The sequence below is a fragment of the Cynocephalus volans genome, chromosome 7 (assembly GCF_027409185.1).
Source record: "Cynocephalus volans isolate mCynVol1 chromosome 7, mCynVol1.pri, whole genome shotgun sequence".
NCBI lineage: Eukaryota > Metazoa > Chordata > Mammalia > Dermoptera > Cynocephalidae > Cynocephalus > Cynocephalus volans.
Genome location: NC_084466.1, coordinates 66,664,780 through 66,687,890, shown reverse-complemented (window position 1 = coordinate 66,687,890; position 23,111 = coordinate 66,664,780). Strand labels below are relative to the sequence as shown.

At 34.0% G+C, this 23,111-nt stretch overlaps 1 protein-coding gene across 3 annotated transcripts in view; it reads right to left on the bottom strand.

Moving 5' to 3' along the window:
• FNDC3A (fibronectin type III domain containing 3A) overlaps window positions 1–23,111 on the bottom strand; it is a 194,308-nt gene that overhangs the window by 25,113 nt on the left and 146,084 nt on the right. For all 3 annotated transcript variants that reach the window (XM_063101768.1, XM_063101769.1, XM_063101770.1), the window contains 7 exons: window positions 14,923–15,080; window positions 12,971–13,030; window positions 11,876–12,014; window positions 9,064–9,117; window positions 6,748–6,872; window positions 5,807–5,981; window positions 4,136–4,222 (listed from right to left, as the gene is read on the bottom strand). In XM_063101768.1, coding sequence (XP_062957838.1) covers window positions 4,136–4,222; window positions 5,807–5,981; window positions 6,748–6,872; window positions 9,064–9,117; window positions 11,876–12,014; window positions 12,971–13,030; window positions 14,923–15,080 — 798 coding nt within the window. The remainder of the gene's footprint in view (window positions 1–4,135; window positions 4,223–5,806; window positions 5,982–6,747; window positions 6,873–9,063; window positions 9,118–11,875; window positions 12,015–12,970; window positions 13,031–14,922; window positions 15,081–23,111) is intronic.

Here is a 23,111-nt window from a genome sequence, read left to right as displayed (position 1 = left end):
ATAAAATGACAGTAGACAAGATGAGAGGTAGGAAGGGAACATGAATATGTATTGTCACTGATGCTGATGTATAAGTGAATTTCAAGGATGGAACATAAGAGAAGTTGATGGATCCAGATACTGTTCTCTCTACCTATGAAAAGGCCTCAAAAACAAGGAACAAGATGAAGTGAAAGTATCTAAAGGTTACTAGCTCAAGTCGCTCAGACCTTGACTTTGAGAAGCATTGCTACTTAAAAAACAATTTTTCAGAAAATTCAGGAAAGAAGGCATCGGTTTTCCAGTGGCCCAGAGTTACAGGGACTGGCCACCAGCCTCCAAAACCTCACATTGTTTTGTTTTTTAAAATTTGGACAACAGCCTCCAGTGAACCATCGGATGGAATCAGAACTGTTTGGTTATCACTCTCAATCTGAAATGATTTTAAGAATTTTGAATGCTTGGCTATGCTTTAAAATTTTATTTTCATTCTTGTTCTGTTCTTTAAATTTTTTCACTGTTCTAATTTTGTTTTAGTATTTTGAGTATCCTAAGATTGTCCTCAGTCCAGAACCTAGAATTCTAGCATTTGGTAAACTTGGTCATATCAGCAGTTCATTTTTTGTTAATCATATTCTTATTGTTTCTTAAGAACAATATTATGCTATCTAGTTATTACTTCCTGGATTATGATATTTTTAATATCTTAATATTCTATTGTTTTTGCTTAGTGTTTTAAGATTTCTTTAAGGTATTAATATTTTATTTTGATATGACTGTTTGAAAGAAGAATGCAATGTCAAGCTAGAAAAGGAAGACTGAGACATGACAATGGGATTTAATAATTCCAACTCCCCACCCCCGACCCCCAGCTGGGCCCCTAGCACATGGGAGATTTAAAACAATGTCTGAGCTCCTAGAACTTCATACAGGCATCACTTTCTACTTCTTGGCCTTTTTTTTTCTCCTCCAGGTCAGTGGTTCTCAAATTTCAGCAATCATCAGAATTACCTGGAAGGTCTGCTACAACACAGATTTCCAGGCCTCACCCCCAGAATTTCTGATTTAGTAGATGGTGAATGGGGTCAGAGAATTTACATTTCTTGTAAGTTCCCAGGTAATGGTGACAGAATGGACTGGTGACCATTTTGAGAACCACTCCTCTAGATCTTATCACTATTTTATTTTTTAAATTAAATAAGCCAATATATAGTGCTCTCCTATAACCCAGTGATGTGTAAAGAGTTGGCTTCAGGATGTAAAGTTCCTGTTATTTGGGAGTGCTTTTTGGAACAGTCTACTGTCTCCTTGGAGATTCTGATAGTATACTTCCCTTCCCCTGCAATTTCAGAAGGACTCCCACAGTGAAACATAGTTTTAAACAGAAATTTGGTAGATCAGTAAGGAATTTAACACACATATGTTTATGTGTGTGCATTTCAGTCCCTATATGGCAATAACACCATGGTGTTGCATGGTAAAATCCCAAGAATATTAATAAACATAGCCAATTATAAAAACACTAACAACTTCCTCTTTAGAATTTGTGTATAATAATCATTACTGAAGCAAAAATACAATCCAAAATTATCACAACAGGAAAACTGGGAAAAGCATGCGTACTTCTCAGGTATTTTATAAGTCCTGTAGATATAAAAACTTGCAAATTAAAATGACCCAGAGTTATAAAAAGTTTTAAAAATGAAACTAATAGTATAAAACAAAGCATAACAAATATAATTATTATGCACTATATAATTAAATTTCCATTATTAAAAATTTCTTTCTGAGGTTCTCAAGGAGTAATAAAATTTATCTTTGCTTTTTAATAGCAAAAAAAGAATTACAGTGATTCTATTACTTATTTGAAATAATTTAATTAAAGAAGCAGTGGTAGGAGAATTTAAATATTGACTCTATCAACTAATACACATCCTGTTACAGTCTTCAGAAAACTTCACAAATATTTAGGCTGGCTTATCCAGAAATGTTTCAAATTTTGAATTTTTTCACGTTTTGAAATATTTGCAGACGCTTAACTCATTGAGCATCCCTAATGTGAAAATGTGAAATCTGAATCCTCTTTTGAGCATCATGTTGGTGTTCAAAAGTTTCAGATTTTGATATATTAACTAATTCAATTGCTGCCCACCAAGAAATAGCCAAGTCAGAGTCAAAATATATCTTAGAATAATACTATACTAGGAGAATTTCAGGAGTTTCCACAGTAGAATCTTCAAAGCTTGCCACTGCCTCAAGTGAGTAACAATGATTACACAGAGTATCCCTGCCATACGTGAGCAAGAGTGACATGTAGTCTTCCCACCCTCCTCCTGGAATCATTCAATCCAGAAGCCAGTACGTGGGCTGAGCAAGGTAAACGTTGGGTGATAGGAGTGGCTTAGGTGGAGGCAATAGCATGTGCCTAATAGAAACTCAAGAACCCTGAATAGGACTTTAGGAAGAGGATGGGGGGGCAGGGACGGGTTCGACCCATTAAGTAAATATAATGAACATAACAGGCAAAGTTTTCCCTGACGATGAAGGAAGTTACATATAAGGAAAGGGAGAAAACTAGAATTAACCTGTAGTACTGGATTAGAATTGTAGTATTTGGTGTGAACCCATGGTTTACATATATACAGAAATACAGATGTAACTGTATGTGCACGTAAACTGTGTATAGACATGTGTACACATTTATATAGTCATGCATTACTGAATGATGGGGTTACTTTCTGAGAAATTCATCCTTAGGTGATTTCATTGTCGTGCAAACATCACAGAAAGCACTTACACAAACCTAGATGGTATAGCCAACTACATACACCTTAGGTTTCAAACCTGTACAGCATGTTACTGCACTGAATAGGCAATTGTAACCCAATTGTAAGTATTTGTGTAAACACATCTAAACATAGAAAAGTACACTAAAAATACTGCAGCACAGATTTGTTTACACCAGCATCACCAGAGACATGTGAGTAATGCATTGCATTACGACCACTAGGCAACAAGAATTTTCCAGTTCCATTATAACCTTATGGGACTTACTTCATATAAGCGGTCCATCACTGACTGAAACATCATTATGCAGAGCATGATTGTATATATAAATATTTATATGTAAACAAAACATATACATACATATGATTTCTAGCTCTGTCCATTGAGAAAGTGCCCAGGAGCAGTAAAATCTGTATGGCAATTAAGTATAATTAGTACCCAGATCTTGACTTCTAAATACCACTGTCCACTAAAAGGACCCATGTGCTTTCAGAAACCACTAATTCCAGAGTTGAAGAAGGGAAAATATAACATGAAACTGGAGTATCTTGTGCCAGAAAGGAAGGGCTCAAAGAATGATGAGGGGATATGTCAAAAAGATTCAGAAGCCAGCTTGCAGGGGTCCCAAATCTGGGACAATTTGAATCTCACAATAACCACAGTAACAGAAAATAGCATTGAAAAAAAGAAATCAATGAATTCATACTGATATAAATAGGGAGAAAAGAACATCTTTCTTCCTTTACATTATAATGCCAACTAATGAAAGTAGAAGGAATGATAAAATTAAAATAACACCACTTGGCAACATTAATTATAATAATTGCTTCAGGCAAGAATCATCACAGGTATTAAACCTATGGATGAAAGTTTGATGAGGAATAAGACGCTTAATTACACAGTACATAGTATTTACAAAATACTTATTAATTACAAAAGGAAAAAGAATAACTTTACAGTGAAGAAACACACTAGACAGACATCACCTTTATCAAGGGACTATCAGCAACGGAACAAACTGAAATTGTGCACCACTTGAAAGGATGCACTGAGAGAAATACAGTATTACTTTTTGTGATATCCCTACTAAAAAGTGTACTCTGAGTATAATCCAAGAACATCCATATTTTAAAAGATGTTTGTTTACATTATGCAAATAAGAGGTCCATAAAACATTTAAACTGGTTTTAAATTTAAATATATAAAGTTTAAGAAGCACTGTTAGATAATAAGAAAGTGAAACAAAAAAGCTTATTAGAAAAGGTCAAAATTATTTAAGATTTAAAATCAAAGAGTAAAATATGTACTTGGCTTTAAACAAAAAGAACAGTAAGAACAAGAAAATCTTTTAAGGGCTTTCAAAGTTTACCTTAAATTTATACTTTGTACTACGCCTGAGATTTTTCACTGTGTAAGCAAGATCTTCTCCATCATATTTAGGCTTAAAACCATATCCCTGAAAAGGGAAAACAAAGTCTTTATTAGATGTCCAACAGCAGAAATATGGGGAATAACAAATATGTGAAAAGACCCAGTTCCTCTTTATCTTCTGCTAAGTGTAATGTGATTAATGCTGTTGAGTGTAATCCTCACCTTGATGCTTCTGTCTTGGGTGGATGGATCTAGAAATGCTACTGAACATTTGTAGGAGAATGAAGGAGACCACTTATTCTCAGTAAATATAGTAGCCAAGAGAAGATCTTTGTATTGAGGGAAGAGTGAGAAGAGATGGAGCCAACAGTAACTTCATCATCATCATCAGTGAGCTGTCCCAAGAACAGGTATTTCCCAGAGAGATGTTTCAACAGCTAAACAGAACTGCAACTAGTTAAAATATTTAACTTGCCCTGAACACATAGTTGTGTTTAGGTGAATAAACGAATGGCTGATTGATTGTGCTGGCAGGTGAGGATGTCACTTAGGCTAGGGAATACTATTTATAGCCTGGTAACAGTGCTTTACTACTTTCCCATTTTTAAAATTTTTAAAAATTGAGATATAGTTCACATAACATAAAATTCACCATTTTAAAGTATAAAATTCAATGGTTTATAGTATATTCACAAAGTTGTGCAACCCTTACCTAATTCCTAATTCCAGAATAAAGCCTATAGTTTTTAGTTAGCAGTCACCTCCCACCTCCTATCTATTAATATACTTTTGTCTTTACAGATTTGTCTATATCCATATAACTGGAATCATATAATATGTGGTCTTTTGTGACTGGGTTATTTTCCTTAGTATAATTTTTCAAGGTTCACGCATATTTTGGCATGTATTGGTACTCTATTCTTTTTTATGGCTGAATAATATTCCATTGTACGGATATAACACATATGGTTTATCCATTTATCCACTGACAGACATTTGGGTTGTTTCCACTTTTTGGCTATTGTGAATAATGCTGTTATAAACAGCTGTGTACAAACTTTGTTTTTGAACATGTGTTTTTAATTCTCCTGGGTATATACCCAGAGTGGACCAATGCTATTTCTGACCCATATTGCTTAAAAGTAGCTCTGAAAAGCTATGGAACTATACAGAAATAACAGAAGACACTATAATTCTTGGTCAGTTAAGAGTCTAGCTCATAGGAGATGAGTAACTAGATTCAGGCTACACCACAGTCTCATGAGAGACTCTTAAAATCTTCTGTGGCACGTTGGGAAGCGCTGTATGAACACAGTTGTAGAAGGCAGACACAATATTTCCTCATCTTTCACAGCTACTTAGTCTACACGGCTGTGTTCCCCTCTATTTCCCCCCCAACAGATATATTTAACGTGTAGTATATGTTGTTCCCAGGCACAGACATACAAACACACACAGAAACAAAACCCCTTTCTATATATCAAGACAACAAATGACTGAGTTCTCTGTCACTCCCAATCCCTCCCAAACAATAACCAACGAAGGCTTGAAAGGACTTGGGGGAAGGTGCTAATAGCTAATTACTGGGGCACTGTTTATTGTATTAGGATTAATGTCACACTAAAATGTGGCATTGAATACCCTATTTAAAATATATATTCATACTTACTGAAGTTTCTTCCTCCATCTCTAAAATGTAAGAAATTCCTTCATCTGACGGTGTTCCTGAGGGTTTACTCCATTGTAAGGATAACCAAGTAACTCCAGCCTTAGTTAATGTAGGACTTGCTGGCATAGAAGGGGCACAGCCTGAGGTGTAATATAAAACTTCTTCACTAAAACCACTGTTGAAACAAATGGTTTTTAAGAAGAGATGAAAACAAATTATTTTTACAGCTAACAAACAAGTTTTTGAGAAATGACATTTTTTGAAAATGACAATTTTTTATAACAGATTATAATCCAAATAATAGGGCTTGGATTTGATAATATTTTTATGGTAACCAGGTCAGATACCAAAAAGTTAAGTCTTTTTAGAATCAATTTTGTTCAGATTTTTAAGCCTTTATATCTTAATTTATCTAATCAGTGAAAAAATATACGTATTGCCTTAAAGAAAAGGTATATATACTCTTCTATTGGTAAAAATGTTTACCTTTTAAACACACTTTCATAAAATTCCTGTTACATGAAACAGAAAAATGAAATAGAAAATAAATTCTCAGTTCTGTAATTAACTCTACCTGGCCCCATAAAGGTGAGAAGAGATACCTCCAGAATAAATAATTTCAATATGACTCTTGAAAGGCACTTTGCTTTTCTATTCTTTTGATTCTATTTAAATCAGGGATCTTACATGTTCTTAGAACTCACCAGACTTTAAACAAAATAATGAAATCAATAGAAAACCTCTTGGTCCCATATAAAAATTAATTTATATTTGAAAATCTTGATCAAGTTGCTAGTTTTAATCTTTCCTGTGGTCCCTATGTTAACTAAGACACTTTCTGATAGCTTTTGCTAGGCTAGTAACACTTCTTAACTATATTAACAAATAAAGTTGACTGGATAATCTAAAATATCAACATTATTTTATAAAATGTATCTTACCTTGTACCATAGTCATTTTTGGTTGATAGTCTAAATTTACAACCCATTGCTGGTGACAGTTTAGTAATTTTAAATTGCTTCTGTGAGCCCAAGTAACACTGACAAAATTCTCCATTTCCTTTTCCCTACAAGAAATGACTGATTATTATATATCATGTACATTTTACTTAAAAAGACAAATTCACAGCAATTCCTTCTTGATAGACAGTTACCTATTAGCTACTCCACATTAAAAGTCATGGATCTTAAAAGAAGGTTGAGATATGGCACATCTTTTATATTGATAAATGAGTAGTTCACAATGCAGAATTCAAAAACAGGAGAGTAGGTATCTTTGTACAGCCTCTTGAATTAAGTATCGAATTTTAGCTGATGTTAAACCTCAGGCCTTAATAAAAAAACTCTTTCTAGGTACGGATCCCACAATCTCCACAGAAGACTGTGTAGTGATGGAAACAGGGCAATCTTTGATATGGACAATTGGCAGCTTTCCTCAATCTATGGAAAGTTCTATGCAAAGTTTTAAGAAAATATCCCTACACATCCCCAAACCTCCACCTAGATAGCTGCTAAGCTCTTTTAAAATAACGATTTTAAGCTGCTACTGCTTAATTTAGCATTGAAAGAGTCCTAGTAGAGGCCAATTACACACAATAAGAAGTGAGAGAGAAAAGTCAGGACAGCTTAGGACAAGTAAAGAGTTTCAGAAATTTAGGGTGCTAAATAAAACAGACAAGTTTCTCATTCTCCAGCCATTTCTCTCTATTGTGTTGGTAGAGGTGAAGGGTGGTTAGGATGACTTTTGCTTCAAAGAAAAACTTTAGTCTGCATTTGGCTGCTTAATGAACTCTCTTATTAGTTTAAATAATATTTAGTTGATTCTACTGAACAGTCTAAGTAGAAAAGTCATATCATCTCTAAATAATCTCTAAATAATGATTAATTTTGTCCTCCTGCCCAGACACCATGGCTGGACCTCTTGTTTCATTGTCAATTACTATCTTAGCTATAATTTCCTGAATAATGTTAAATAAAAGTGGGGATAACTGCCAATTTTGAATAGTTTCTGCTTTAAATAGAAATGTCTTTATAGTTTAGTGAAGATAGAAAATAACTATCAAATAAGGTATTACCCTTCTATTCCTAATTTGCCTAGAGTTTTAACTGGGATGGGTGCTTAATTTTATCAAATACCGTCTCGATTTTTCTTTTATATTAATGTGATATAGTAATAGATTTTTAAATTCTGAATTCTCTTAGAACTTCTGGAATAAAACCTACTTGGTTGTGGCTTTATTATTCTTTTAATATACTGCTGAATTCCCAAATTACCGATTTCTTCTGCTCCTTCTTCTTAGCTTGGTATAAGCAGCAGGGCAGGACAGAACAAGATAACTGACAACAAAAGACTGTACTGAACTATAAAAGCCCACTATGCTTGCTGTGGTTGGCTGAATAATAGCCCCCAAAGATATCCAGGTCCTAATCCCTTAAAAATGTGAATGTTACCTTATATGGTGACAGGACTATATACAATGTGACTAAATTAAGGATCTTTATATGGGAGATTATCCTGGATTTTCTGGGTGGACCTTAAATGGAATCACAATTGTTTTTATAAGAGGGAGACAAGGAGGATTTGAAAGCAGAAGAGAAAGAAAGTGATGTGACAACAGAAGCAGGGGGAGAAAAAGCAATGTGACATAGTCATGAACCAAGTCATGAGGACAGCCTACAGACGCTGGTCAAGGCAAGGAAACAGATTCTCCCCCAAAGCCCTCTAAGGGAGCATGGCCATGCTGATACCCTGATCTTGGCCCAGTGAAATCCATTTTGGATTTCTGGCCTCCAGAACTGTAAGAGAATAAATGTGTTGTTTTAAGTCATCAGATTTGTGGTAGTTTGTCATAGCAGCCACAGGATATGAATATACTTACTTGCCTTTAAGGCTGATGTGAAAGAAAAAAAGTTCCTTCACCAATTCAATTCCCCAAGTGACAGTTTTGATGGTGGTTTAGTTGAAAAAGACAAAACACTGGAAGGTTCAGTCAGTGATGTTTTCTAAGAACACCATCAGTCCACTCATGCACTACACAAAAGCATTCACATTTTCTTGTTTTTGTTTTTTGGTGGCTGGCTGGTACAGGGATCAAACCCTGGATCTTGGTGTTATCAGTACCACACTCTAACCAACTGAATCAGCCAGCCCTCATACTGTTTTTGAAAGGGGAAAAAAACTTATTAAAACAAAAAAGTTATTTCTACCTGAAAATATGCACATAATTTTAATCATTGAAAAAGATTCAATTTACTTACCTCATCCCATTCTAAAGTAAAGCTTTGGATTTTAGAACCATTGTCACTAGGTGCCTAAAACAAACACCAAAAAAAACAAACAAAATGAATAAAAATTAGTACTGCCATAAATGATATCGTGATGATCTAATCTAAGGAATCTATTTTATGTTGCTGACGTTCTCTGTGACTTGGTCCTGGAAAAATATGCACAGGAATTACAGAAATACATGTATTGTATATTCTACAATCCTCTTAAATGTAAGGAAAGAAAACAAAGCAAGAGACTACTCAAGTTTTTCTGAACACTGAACAATCTCTTTTACCAAGAACTATCTTAAATTTTATAATCGTTTAAGAAAATCATTTTGCCTTTCTTTTAGGTTTTATCTGCTTTAAGCTCATAGAATCAATCCTATCTTTTTTATTAAAACTCACCTTACAATCTAAATAGAATACTGTGTAATATATCAAAGACTGAAGAACTAGGGTGCTGAAAGGGATTGAGACGGCACATTGTCTGCATCCCCGCTTCTACACTCCATGTACTGACTGCCTGAGACTGCTGACTCAGTAACCTGTCCATCTTTAGGGGTGAACAATGCAGTCTCCCTTGGCATTTTATTTCAGTATTTAATCACTCTTGAGATTAAGAATTTCACCCTTATTTCTAACTGGGTTTTCTTCCTCCAATTTCAACTCATTTCCTCTCCACGGAACAAATGATTGCCCCGTCCTCATTGTAACTTCACATATTTGAAGACAACTAACTTTATGACTCCTTTTGTTAAAATTAAACAATTTTAACTTTTGATTAAAAAAAATTTTCCCCCTTGTTGTGTTTAATTTTAACTTTTGAAATGGTCCTGCAGAGAACTTATTTCCATGATTTTCTGGACTCTGTCCAGTTATTATGTAATATTGCTAACTATGTAAATAGCAATTGAGGATCATTAAGTTTTTAATAAAAAGTCTTTTACAACATGGAAGTCTAAATTATTTTTTGAACACTAACAGAAATGTAAAAGTCCAACTTCAGTCAGCTTTTTATCATCACCATGCACCGACAATTCTAAACAATATCAGTTGATAAAATACTTCTCTCAAGTGCCAATCCATGCCACTGTTCTCATCCTATGTTTACCCCCATATGAATACTTTTAGATTATGTGAGGCAGAGGAGCCAAAGGACCAGATATTCAAGTCACTAAATTATTTTAAGCGAGTTTTCGTCATCTTTAAAATTCTTTCTTTTTCTTTTTTTCTTTTTTATGGGCTGCCTAGTACGGGGATCTGAACCCTTGACCTTTGTGTTACAAGGCTGAGCTCTAACCAACTGAGCTAACCAGCCAACCCTTCTTCATCTTTAAAATTAAATAATAAAAATAGTTATTATGTTTTTATGTTCTAGTCATTGTGTTATGGGCAATAAAGATATTATCTGTTTCATCCTCCCAACCACTCTGAAGTATATAATATTATCTCCAAAAACAGTAACAATGACAACTCTTTTTCCAACCATGCTGATTACTGTGTGTGCACACAGGACCATTTCCAGAAGGATCTAGGCCTGGGCAAATGTGTGGGCAACTTGAAGATGTAGCACTACCTACATCTTTTATAATAGGGCTGTTGGGATATTGTTAAAGGCAATAATTTCAAAGCTGAATTTTAATTGTTTTTGGAATAAAGAACTGTTAACTATAGAAATTCTAACCTGCATGAATGACACTAAGCTGCTACCCCTCAACTGCCCTTCTAAAGGAAAGGGCCTGAGTGTATTCATAAGTAAAATGCTACTGTAGTGACATAAAATTAGCCATACATTTTATCACATATAAAAATGTTTATATACCCATAATTGTTTGACTTACATGTGCTAACAGTACTTTTTAACTATAAAAGCATCTAGTATCTTCAGAACTAGGGATGAACAAGCTACTGAGCAAGTAGTAAGGCCCAAATTTTCAAAACCTTTCAGAAGGAAAGCTAGCCCCGACTTTTGCTTTTGAGGTAAGAGTAGATAATTAAATCGACACAGCCAAGTGTGGGACAATCCATTTCCTTTCTCTAGGACTTTTGAATGTCCTGTTGGATGTCCACATATGTATTTATAATTATCAGAGCCTCAAACTATAATTATACTTTACAGGTATTTTTTGTACGGTTGTATCAAATACTAAATTTTCCCAAAATGCGAATACTGTGCAATTTGGGTAAGATTGTATTTAATTTTCTTCAGAAATTTACCAAAACCTGTATACCACTTCAGAAAATCATGTCACCAGTGGCAATGCTGTCTGTGGTATTTGAATTACCAGTTCTATGTACAGTGTCTATCCACTCCATTATATCTTCTTGTGGAGCTGGGCCCAAATACATACATTAAAATACTTATTATCCCATTAAGAATAGCTTTATTCTTCCTTTAAGGCATCATACTGATATTTTTAAAACCATGAATCTAGTTAAGATATTATGATTAATTTTAGATAAAATTCAGAATATGAAGGCATCAATACAAAATATTATGAAAAAAAGGAGTAATGGGTTGAGAATCACTGTTGCAAATCTCAATGTCATCACATGCAATATAGTAAGGACTGCTAATTATAAATCAATTTGTTTGCTATACTTATACATAATAAAAAAAACACGGAGTGTTATTTTAAATATATTAAGTAGGCATTTGTTTCTTAAATGTAAAAAGCAAGAGCAAGTTAGTTAGCTCAAAGCTCTTCTTGTCTCCAAAAACAACTGAAATTTAATACTATTGGTGGGGAGGGAAGTAAATGTCCAGTTGGAAATACTATTCTCTACAGAACATTCTTACCTTCCATTGCAAAGTGAGTGAATTTTTGGTCCGATTGGCTATCCTTGGTGGATTAGGTATATCAGGTTCACAGCTCAAGGTGGTAAAGCTTTCAGCTTCTGAAGGAGTTCCCTTTATAGAATTGTATTCTGCCTGGACTCTATGGTGAAAAAATAAACAGTTTTATCCTGCAGAGTCACTGTACCCTACTTTCAATAATATTACTGTAAAGTATTTACAAGTTAGTAAGTTGCCCTCTAAATATTCTACCAAGAAAATATGAATATTAGGGGCTGGCTGGTTAGCTCACTTGGGAGAGAGTGGTGCTGACAACACCAAGGTCAAGGGTTTGGATCCCTGTACTGGCCAGCCGCCAAAAAAATTAAAAAAAAAAAATACTCTTTTTTAAAATAGAGGTGATGAAATGTGCTATATTGGGCTCCAGCTGGGGAGGCCCTAGAGTCTATAAAATTTTGTTAAGGTATCCTAGAAGAACCGTATAAAATAAAACAGTATCTATGTTCCTTTTTTTTTAAGATGACCGGTAAGGGGATCTTAACCCTTGACTTGGTGTTATCAGCACCATGCTCACCCAGTGAGCTAACCGGCCATCCATATATGGGACCGAACCTGTGGCCTTGGTGTTATTAGCACCGCACTCTCCCGAGTGAGCCATGGGCCGGCCCTATGTTACTTCAATTAAATGTGATATTGAGTTTTAATACCCCAAACTCTTTCCAAAACAAGATGTAGTAAAAATACGTAAGTATAGATCAAATATTATTTATGATTGTTTTATAAAAATTTCAAAAGCTGGGACAAGTTTCTAGTGCTAAATTAGGTATTGTAGACATATTCTACAGATTCATTTCAATCCCTACCTACAAACTCAGTGATTAACTCTTCACTATAACATCTGAGTTAAATGTTTTGTGTTTTTGAGAACATGCTGGTAACAGTATCAAGAGAAAAACAGAAGTCCACAAAATCCATGTTTTTAATCCAAAATTAATATTTAAATAGTATCCTCAATTTTTAAGGAAATCATTATTAAAAAAACTACAAAACAAAACACTAAGCTATATCATATAAAAGTAGCATGTAGGAGGTCCTTACTTTGCATGGTAATCTGTGGCTGGCTTGAGATCATTTAAAGTGACACTTGTTTCTTCTCCTCTGGGGGAAAAAAGAGTAATATTTCAGTGTCTGACAAATAAAGCATTTCCAGAGGACATACATTATATACACTATAGTTTGGGTACTTTTTGAAATTATACTACTTTAGCAACTGTAACCACACTCCGATTCCACCAATATGGAATTTGTACAATTGAGATATGTGCCAAACTTCAGTATGTACCTGCATACTATTTTAAAACAAAAAAGTGTGCTAAGCAAATCAAGTGTATAATCCAAACTTCTTTCTTGGAGTGGAGGTATGGAAGATATTTAGCATACTGAAGAAATGGAATCATTTTCAATTATTTAAAAATCCACTTTGTACACAATTCCAATACTGAAAAAAACCATGTACTATTGAAAGCAAAACTACCGATTTTTTACAAGGAGTCTGCCATAATTTCATTTAGTAGAAAATAACATGAACTTTATTTAAAATGTTACAGTTTAATGAGTAGATAAGCAAAAAAAGAGAATCGTAATTTAAAGTAAAGCTTTTCCCATGGCCACTATTACATTTTCAAATACAACACGTATCTTAAAATAATCATTTGATATAACTATTATTTGGGTATGTAGCCACAAACCTGCCTGTTCTCTATTTCCTTTTTTATCACTTTCCATATTCCATTTCCTTCCACCAACTCTCTCTCCTCTTCAACTTATGGACTTCCACTCCTTGCCTACCAGCTACCCTGTTTCTCAAATCAAAGCCAGTAAATATGATGAGAAATAAACATGCCTCATTGCTGAAAGTACACTTCACTGAACTGGGCAGTTGAGGTAGCACCCTCAGAGAGAGGCCTAAAATGGTGTAGGATACAGGAGGTGACTAATGTCCCTCTTTATGCTCCCTGTTCAGGGTACAAATGGAAACCAATTGTTCCTCTTGGCCAGCAGCCACATCTAACTAGAAAGTCATTAGCACAAAAAGAAACCTTTATGTTGATGGTCCTTCATCCTTTATTTACGCCTTAGGTAGGTTTGTCTCTTTTAAGAAATGTGAATAGAACAAAACACAAGAAAAACTCAATAGAGAGGAGACAGAAAATTTTTATAACCTTATGTGACTAGATAAGAGTCACTGGGGGCAGTTTCATTTTCTTCTCCTTACCAGCTAGTTCTAGAAAAAAAATACCAAGAAAGCTGATGTAGTTAGTGTTCTGTGTTAATTATGATCATTCAAATGACTAACTTTTACAATCTTCACAGTGCTTAAATTATAACTAATAATTGGCTTTATCCTTCATTTTTTTCATTGCAATAAGCAACTTCTATATGAATAATGACCAAAAAATAATTTCTTTTAAAACAGTCATAAATGTCAGTTTTAGCAACTGAATCTTTCTATGGCTTTGTGGTATATAACATATTTTTAAACCAAGGAAAAAGAACTATGATAAGTTTTTAAAATATGATTATTCGCATACCAACGTACAAATGAGGAACACTGGTGCTAAATTCATTTTATAATAGGATATGAATTTTAACATATAAGAATTATATCCAAATCCTTAGAGGAGCAATGCTGTACTTCATGAGTTCACAATTAAAGAGTTCTCCATTTCTAGTCCCGGGTTCTACACACTAAAATTTATATTTCATGCACTGAGAATACATGAATACTGAAACAGCTATGAGGGAGCCTACCTGGGGAAAAAAAACCTGAGTAACTGAATGTACTGGCAAGTAAAAGTTAGTACTCTGAGGGAGTACAGACAGAAATGTGTACCAGCCTGTAGTACAACTATTTACATTGAAATCATTATCACTTACAGATTTAAAATAAATGCACAAAGAAGGAAAAACAGAACAAATCAGTAATAAGCTCTTTATGATAAACCATTAACTTACATTATGGCAGGAAGCAAAATGTAACAAATACCTACATGTATACACTTTTGTATTTCCCATCTTTCCCAGTACTCGAGACCAGAATTTCATAACCATAGAGCTCTGGTACAGTAGTCTCATCTGTTTCACCATTTATGAAGCTGGAAGGTGGTGACCAAGTAAGTACTACTGTCCTTGCCTGGATGTCTGAGGCCTGCAAAATCAGAACATTTAGAAGCTCTTGGAAACAACTGTAATGTGCACAACAAGCAGTGAAATATCTAATGGGTTTTCAAGTTAATTAAGATATACCTGTAAAATGATTCACAAATAGAAACCTGCCCATTTGTAGATGAGATACATAACTTGTGAAAGAGCAGATGGGTTCAACAAAAGTTTAAAGACCAGTTCAGTCCATTCGAAACTATTAGCATAGACATACACAGTCAAAGGAAAAAAACGGGAGGAAAAAAGCACTGGTGACATATTTGAAAGGGTTCATTTCCTCAACTTAGAAAGTGTTATTACAAGAAAAAAACAAAAAACTCAAGAGAAAAATAAGCAAAGGACATCAATAGTCCAAAAAAAAAAAAACCCAAATATAAATGAACAACATATAAATCATGTGTAACTGCATTCATAAATAAATGTAAATTAAAACAAGATGCCACTTTTCATCTACTGGATAGGGGAAGATTAAAAAGCTAATAACATTCAGTGTTGGAGGATTTTGAGAAATGGGCACTCTTTTAAATGTGGCTGGCAGTATATATTGGTACAATCTTTGTGTAGAGCAACTTGGGGACCATTACAAAACTTTGAAATACGTTTATTTTTTGACTCAGGAATTTCACTTCTAGGAATTTTTTTTGATGATAATATCCTACAAATTCACGTAAGTGCACAAATATATGCATTTAAGAATGTTTATTGCAACATTATTAACAGTAAAAAACTGGAAATAGAGAGCATTTACTACATAATGGTAAATAATATAGCCTCTAAACACATTACCATGACATATGTGCTGATATCTAAAGATTTCCTCAATGTATTTGGTGCTACGTAATAGTGGAACAAAGGAAAGCTGGAAAGCAGAATATATGGTATGACTGTAGATGTGTTAATTTTTAAAAAATGCACAAAATGTCTGAAAATGTACTGTTGTACTAATTGTTACCACTGGGGATTTTGTGTATGTGTGTGGTGGGATGCAGGGAGAATTGTGAGAGGAAAAAAATAGGAAGTTTCAATTAACTGTGTCATACATTTTATGAGTACATATTACTTTTATAATAAAAGCCTAATAAAGAAAAAAAAAGTCTAGAGATTAGATAAGGTTTAAGATTGACTGGTAAGAGAGATATCAGATTATATGTAGGCGTTTATTTAAAAGCTTGCTTTAAAATGATATATATTTAATAACCTTAGCGTTTCTAAATATAAAACCAAACTAAACCAAATAACCACTAGGATGAGGATTACCTCTATCTTGAATTAGGTAGAATAAATAATCTCTACACAAGTATAACTTTCTCTACTTTTCAAAGTTCTTGAAATCTGAATAAATTAAAAAACTATTACTGTATTTATTTTACTTATGTTAAGTCACAGGAAAAGTAATACGTTACTCACTGTAATACCGTCTTAAAGTCTTGGTACTATGTTTTGTTTACAATGGACATAAAACAATTCCTTGTATTAACCAGTGTCTACTTGGCTATTAAACTATAACTGAGGTTTTTTCTTTTAAAAAAAAAAAAAAAAAACAAACATACTGTTACTATACATATATGTATATCTTTTAGTGTCTCTTGATTTTATGTGATAATCACACTTATTTTGAACTATGAGAACATCAACAGGACTCTGAAGGTGAGTCAATCAATAGCATTAACTGGCATCTACTTTATGAAGCTTATGTTATCAGGCTCTGTGGGTACTGACTATTCATCCAAAATACAGGCGACAGAGGAAACATTAAGTAGGAAGGCACTTGCCACTAATTTGCTTGGCAATTTTGAACTATCAACCTCTTAGTGTTCTAGGCCTCATCTACAAAATGAGGGGCCGAGTGAGATGTAGGCATTTATGTAAAAGATTGAGATGAACACTTACCATAATTACTTGGACATAGTATTTTTAAGAAGATTTTTATTTTGGAATAAATTTAGACTTACAGAAACATTGGGAAGATAGTACACAGAGTTCCTGTTTATCTTTCACCCAATGTCCTTTAAAGTTGACATCTCACATGACTGTACGTTTTTCAAAACTAAGAAATTAACATTGGCAAATATTAACTAAGCTTTTAACTAACCTGTATTTTTAATTAACTAAACAGACTTCCAATACTATGTTGACTTTAGCAAATACAGTTAAGAAAACAGATTTAAGGCACATTGCTAATTGAAATTTTTCCACTCCGTTTTAAACTTTTGATTTCAACTCATTTTATTAAAAAGGTATTTTATTACTTGCACAGAAATGTTAAGGCACAAAAGGAGTGATTACACTGGGGTCAGCTATGGAAAACTTCATGAGAAGTAAATTTTGCATAGAATTTTAAAGGACTTGGTATAGGATATAATTTGGTAGAAAAGAGGTGGGTGATTAATATGGGACTGGTAAATTTATGTTCTCAAGCTTATACCTGAAAGCTGTTTTTCCAAGGCATGTGCATACATTTTAAAAAACTCCCTGGTAGTATTACTCCCATGAGAACTACTAGAGAATAAGGATGGGGGTGGAGGGGTGGGCAGAGAGGAAGAGAGAGAGGACCTTAAAAGGATCATCGGAGAAAGAGGAAGAGAGTTATGTCCTGAAAGACAAGGGTGATAAGAGTTTTTGAAATAGTAAGGGATCAACAGTGTCAAATACTGCACGGAGGTCAAGGAGAATGGATGTAGTGCGAATGATGCCTAAAAATACTGTTTTCTGTTGCTGGTTTCAGGTGGATAACAAAGAGTTATATAGAAGAAAGGAAGGTGGACTCCCACATGCATACTGTGAAATTCCTATGTGAAGACTGAGGTAGTACTCTGTGTGTGGGGCAGCAAGGAACAGTGGATCTTAGAAAATTATAGTGAAAGAACTGATAAAGCTTGGAGTTCAATTTGGTACAGGGAGAATTAAAGGTAGAGAAGAAATGTAAGATGATACTGATGCTGTGACCCAGGGCAACCTGAACGGGTAAATGTTCACTGATGGAAATATTGAAAGGAAACAGAAACAAAAGGGATCTAATCCAACTCCTTGTTCATTTTAGAGGAACAAAGGAGAAGATAGAAAAGAAGATTAAGAATTTGGTTTTCTAGAGCTACTGGCAAAACATTTCAACTTGCATATTCTTTAGGATGCCTGAAGAGATGTAGTTCTAGAGGAAGAGGTTGAAAATACAGATTTTGAAATAATCTGAAATGTTTTCTATTTGTACACTACTTTGGAAGTAAAATTTGCTTTTACATCCATCTCACTTGATTCTTACAACTATCGCCTAAGTAGCAAAACAAGGCACAACTATCTTCATTGTACAGAAGAAACATATTCAGAAAGGTTAAATGACTTGTTTGAGGTCATTTGACAAGTGACTAGGACCTGAATATGCAATTCTTTTCCCACTATACAATATTTCCATCCAGAATCCATTTCTAAGGAGTAGTTGAAAATAGATATGACCGTGTAAAATTGTATGAGAATTGACAAAGACTAAATGATAATTGGCAAAAATGAAAACAGATGTTTTAGAAAGTGGCTGGATTATGTATAGTATATTTTATTTTTTGAGATGGATTGTGGTCTTTGTCAGGTAGTGATCAAAACTACCCTTGAGAAAAGCTGCCTGCCAAGTTAAGTAAAGTCTAGCTACGAAGCTAACTATTAAAAGAGTTCAGAACAATATATATGTTTTATGGATTTTGACAAATATTGTAGAATGGAGAAATAGCAGTATCTCATTTCAGTATCTAATTTCTGGATTTCCAGACATATTAAAGCACAAGAAATGAAAATGCATGATTCTTCTCTGGATCATGGGGATTAGGAAATGAGAATAATTCTGAAGAAAACTCAAAGGCTGAGCCTAAGGAAACCTGGAGTCAGATAGTTCTAGTAACCCATAAAAAGGGAAAGGGAAGGGGTAATGATTTGGTAAGTAAGAAGGTAATAAGTAAAAGGCAAGATGTATTTAATTTTAAGCATTATTAAAATAAAGATGTCAGTTGATTTTGATAGAAATAAGACTCAGAAAAATTTCAAAGCCCAAATGACAAGACAAACACTTTTAATACAGTTAATTATTTCAAGCATGCGAGGGTATACAATACCATTATTCTCCATTTTATGGAATAAGACACATATTCAGAAATGTTATGTGACTTGTCCCAGGTCACTCAACACCTGCGTGAACAGCTAATGACAATAGTGCCTGCTATGTTCTCTCCTACATATTGCACTATAGTCACAAGTGAGTTTTTCTTTCCTCTTATTTTGTTTGTTCCTCAAATGTACCATGTTCAGTGCTTTACAAATGCTAGTTACTCTGTTTGCAATACCATCTCCACATTCTTCCCTCCCCTGCCCATAATGCCCAACCACCACTCTTCCTTTAAATTTCAGTTCAATCATCCTTCCTTAGGGAAATTTCTCTGATATCCGTGTCAAGGTTTAGTCCCCCTATTATACACTCTGACAGCACTCTCTCTCTCTGTTCTGGCACTTCACAGTTATAATTTTACATTTATTGCATGATGCTTAGTCTACTAAACTAGCTCTGAGGCAGGGGATGTATCTGTCCTTTGCTTTCCATTCTATCTCCAGCTTTTAGCAAAGCGTCTGGCATTTTGTAAGCGGTCAAACATTTATGGAATGAATAAGTGAACAAATACATTTAATTTGGTTCTCTAAATGAACTAGAACATGCCAAAACAACCAAACACACAAAAACAACGAAACAAAAACCCTGACCTGTACTTGGCAGCTCACAAGTAATTTAATCAAAGAGGCATAGTCACCCAAACTGTAAACATAAACTAAAACAAAGCAAAGCAAAATAAAACCATCAGCATTATTTTGAGTTTTATGACACAGGTTTATTATTTCACTAAATTACATCTTCCTTATAACACTGAGCAAGGTATTCTTTGAAAGAATTGTTTTAAGCTTTACTTTCTGTGTTTGAAAATTATATTTTTAATATTATATACTATGATAATATTACAGCATTAGCTATCACGTCACTCAAACATCAAACCTATTAAGGCTACCAAATTCCTTTTCTAATAAATCTAGTGATATTCATTTTTACAAATATATTTCTTGAAAGGACACTGACTGAATTTCAATTCTGGCTCTGCTACTACTTATTAAACCTCACTCTTGCTTCAGTTTCTTCATCTATAAAATAGGAAAAATAGTACAGATAGAGTTGTTATAGGAATTAAAGAAAATAATGCACATATGAATTTGAAGCACTTTGAACAGAGCCTGACACCAATAAACTTACACAATAAAATAATTCTGTGTATGCTTACATTTATTTACATGTATATGCTCCATTCCTAAGATAAAACAAATAAGAATGAAAAAAAGCTAGGGCATCCAAATTTATAATTTGGGGTTTGTAAAAAAAAAAAAAGTAGAACCATAGTAGCCTATTCAATGAGGGACTGGTTTACAGAAACTTCTTAAAATACAGCAAATTAAAAAGGTAAGCCTTTGTGAATAAAATGATAAAAATAACATTTCTAATCTGTTTTCATACTGAAAATAGAGCAAAGTATTTTTTAGATAACTTACCATAAAATATTTGACCATGGAATTTATTGGGGTAGGGTTAATAGTATTTGCCACTGTTAATTTCTTTCTTTTAACAAATAAACCAAGAAATATTTTTATCAATGTTAAATGGCCTTATCCTGGCTGAAAAAGCCCTATGGCCTACTTCTTCCATCACATCTTGTACTATTCCTTCCCCCATTTACTACACTCCCGTAATAATGGTTCTTTCTATCTGTCCAACTTGTCATGCTCTCTCTTCCTCATTCCTTCCAAGTTTTACCCTTCTCACTCTTCAGAGGCTCAGAGAAGTCTTTCCTGATTGCTCTATTTAACATAACTCCCCCACCTCCTCAGTAACTCATCATATTACCTTATTTCTATAATAGCACTCTTTACCATTACACAGTATTTTGTTTGTATATTTTTTATATACTGGCATATAGTAAGGACTCGATAAATACTTTCTGAATGAAGGAATAACTATGCAGCTCTTCAAAGAATAACATAATGACATAGAAAGATTGCTAAGGCATAGCACAGTAAGTGAAAAAAACTTGTCACAAAACAACAGAGTATAGTATGACCCCATTTTTGTAAAAAACAAAAGAAGAAACTATATTTTGATGGATGGACACACACAAATGAACTAAAACAAGACTGGAAGGAAATCCAAACTGTTAGGCATGATGAAGTTGGAGAAGTGGGTAAAGGAGATTTATTTTTATTCTTTATTTATGTGTTACATCTTTTACCATAAGAGTTCACATATTAGTAATAAATATACTCGAGATTCAATCTTAATCACTGGCACTTCTGTTAGTTTGTTATTTATTTATTAGGGGGTGGGTGGGGTGGCCGGTACAGGGAGGAGAATATTTGTATTGTGATGCAATGTCCATAATTATCAGATTAGGCAATCATCCTTGGAACTATTCTTTTTGTTTGTTTGTAGCTTATTTTTAAAATGGAGTGAAGTTATAGCTCTTACAAAGAGCAGAGAAAGAAAAAGACTAATTAACAATTACTGTGATATTTTGGTATTTTTCCTTCTTGTCTTTTTCTTCTTTTCTTAAAGTCTTTTTCTTTTTTTTTTTTTTTTTTTAGAGTCTGTCTTTTTTTTTTTTTTTTAAATTTTATTTTGTCGATATACATTGTAGCTGATTATTGCTCCCCATCACCAAAACCTCCCTCCCTTCTCCCTCCCCCCTCCCCCCCAACAATGTCCTTTCTGTTTGCTTGTTGTATCAACTTCAAATAATTGTGGTTGTTATATCTTCTTCCCCCCCCCCCCCCCCGGTTTGTGTGTGTGTGTGTGTATGTGTGTGTGTGAATTTATATATTAATTTTTAGCTCCCTCCAATAAGTGAGAACATGTGGTATTTCTCTTTCTGTGCCTGACTTGTTTCACTTAATATAATTCTCTCAAGGTCCATCCATGTTGTTGCAAATGGCAGTATTTCATTCGTTTTTATAGCTGAGTAGTATTCCATTGTGTAGATGTACCACATTTTCCGTATCCACTCATCAGATGATGGGCATTTGGGCTGGTTCCAACTCTTGGCTATTGTAAAGAGTGCTGCGATGAACATTGGGGAACAGGTATACCTTCGACTTGATGATTTCCATTCCTCTGGGTATATTCCCAACAGTGGGATGGCTGGGTCGTATGGTAGATCTATTTGCAATTGTTTAAGGAACCTCCATACCATTTTCCATAGAGGCTGCACCATTTTGCAGTCCCACCAACAATGTATGAGAGTTCCTTTTTCTCCGCAGCCTCGCCAGCATTTATCGTTCATAGTCTTTTGGATTTTAGCTATCCTAACTGGGGTTAGATGGTATCTCAATGTGGTTTTGATCTGCATTTCCCGGATGCTGAGTGATGTTGAGCATTTTTTCATATGTCTGTTGGCCATTTGGATATCTTCCTTAGAGAAATGCCTACTTAGCTCTTTTGCCCATTTTTTAATTGGGTTGTTAAAGTCTTTTTCTTTACAGGGCTGTAATTACAGTGTCCAAATTGCTTGGTCTCCAGCATTTTCCCCTTCTGTCCAAAGCATCCTTGCATATTTTTTGAGTTTTCATAATCATATTTTTTAATGGTTATATTGTTTTGCCCAGTAAAAATATGATTTATCCATGCTTTCCTTAATTGGTTTACTTTTTGTTAATGCTGCAAACATTTTTATTTATATAGTTTTTATTGAGAAATGGGACATTACAGTTTCAGAGAAGTTTAATTTATATTTCTTTTGATTACTAATGAAGAAAACTTTGGGGTCTTGATGAGTTTAAAAAATTTAATTTTTATAAACATTTAATATTAATCTTGTCATATTTGATGTTAATATTTTTCCTAGCAGGAAATAGGCTTTACTTATTATTTAGGTTATTTAAAAAATATGCACAAAATTTTATGTAGCCAATTCTGCTGCCATACCTTTTTCTGATTTTCTGATTTATTCTA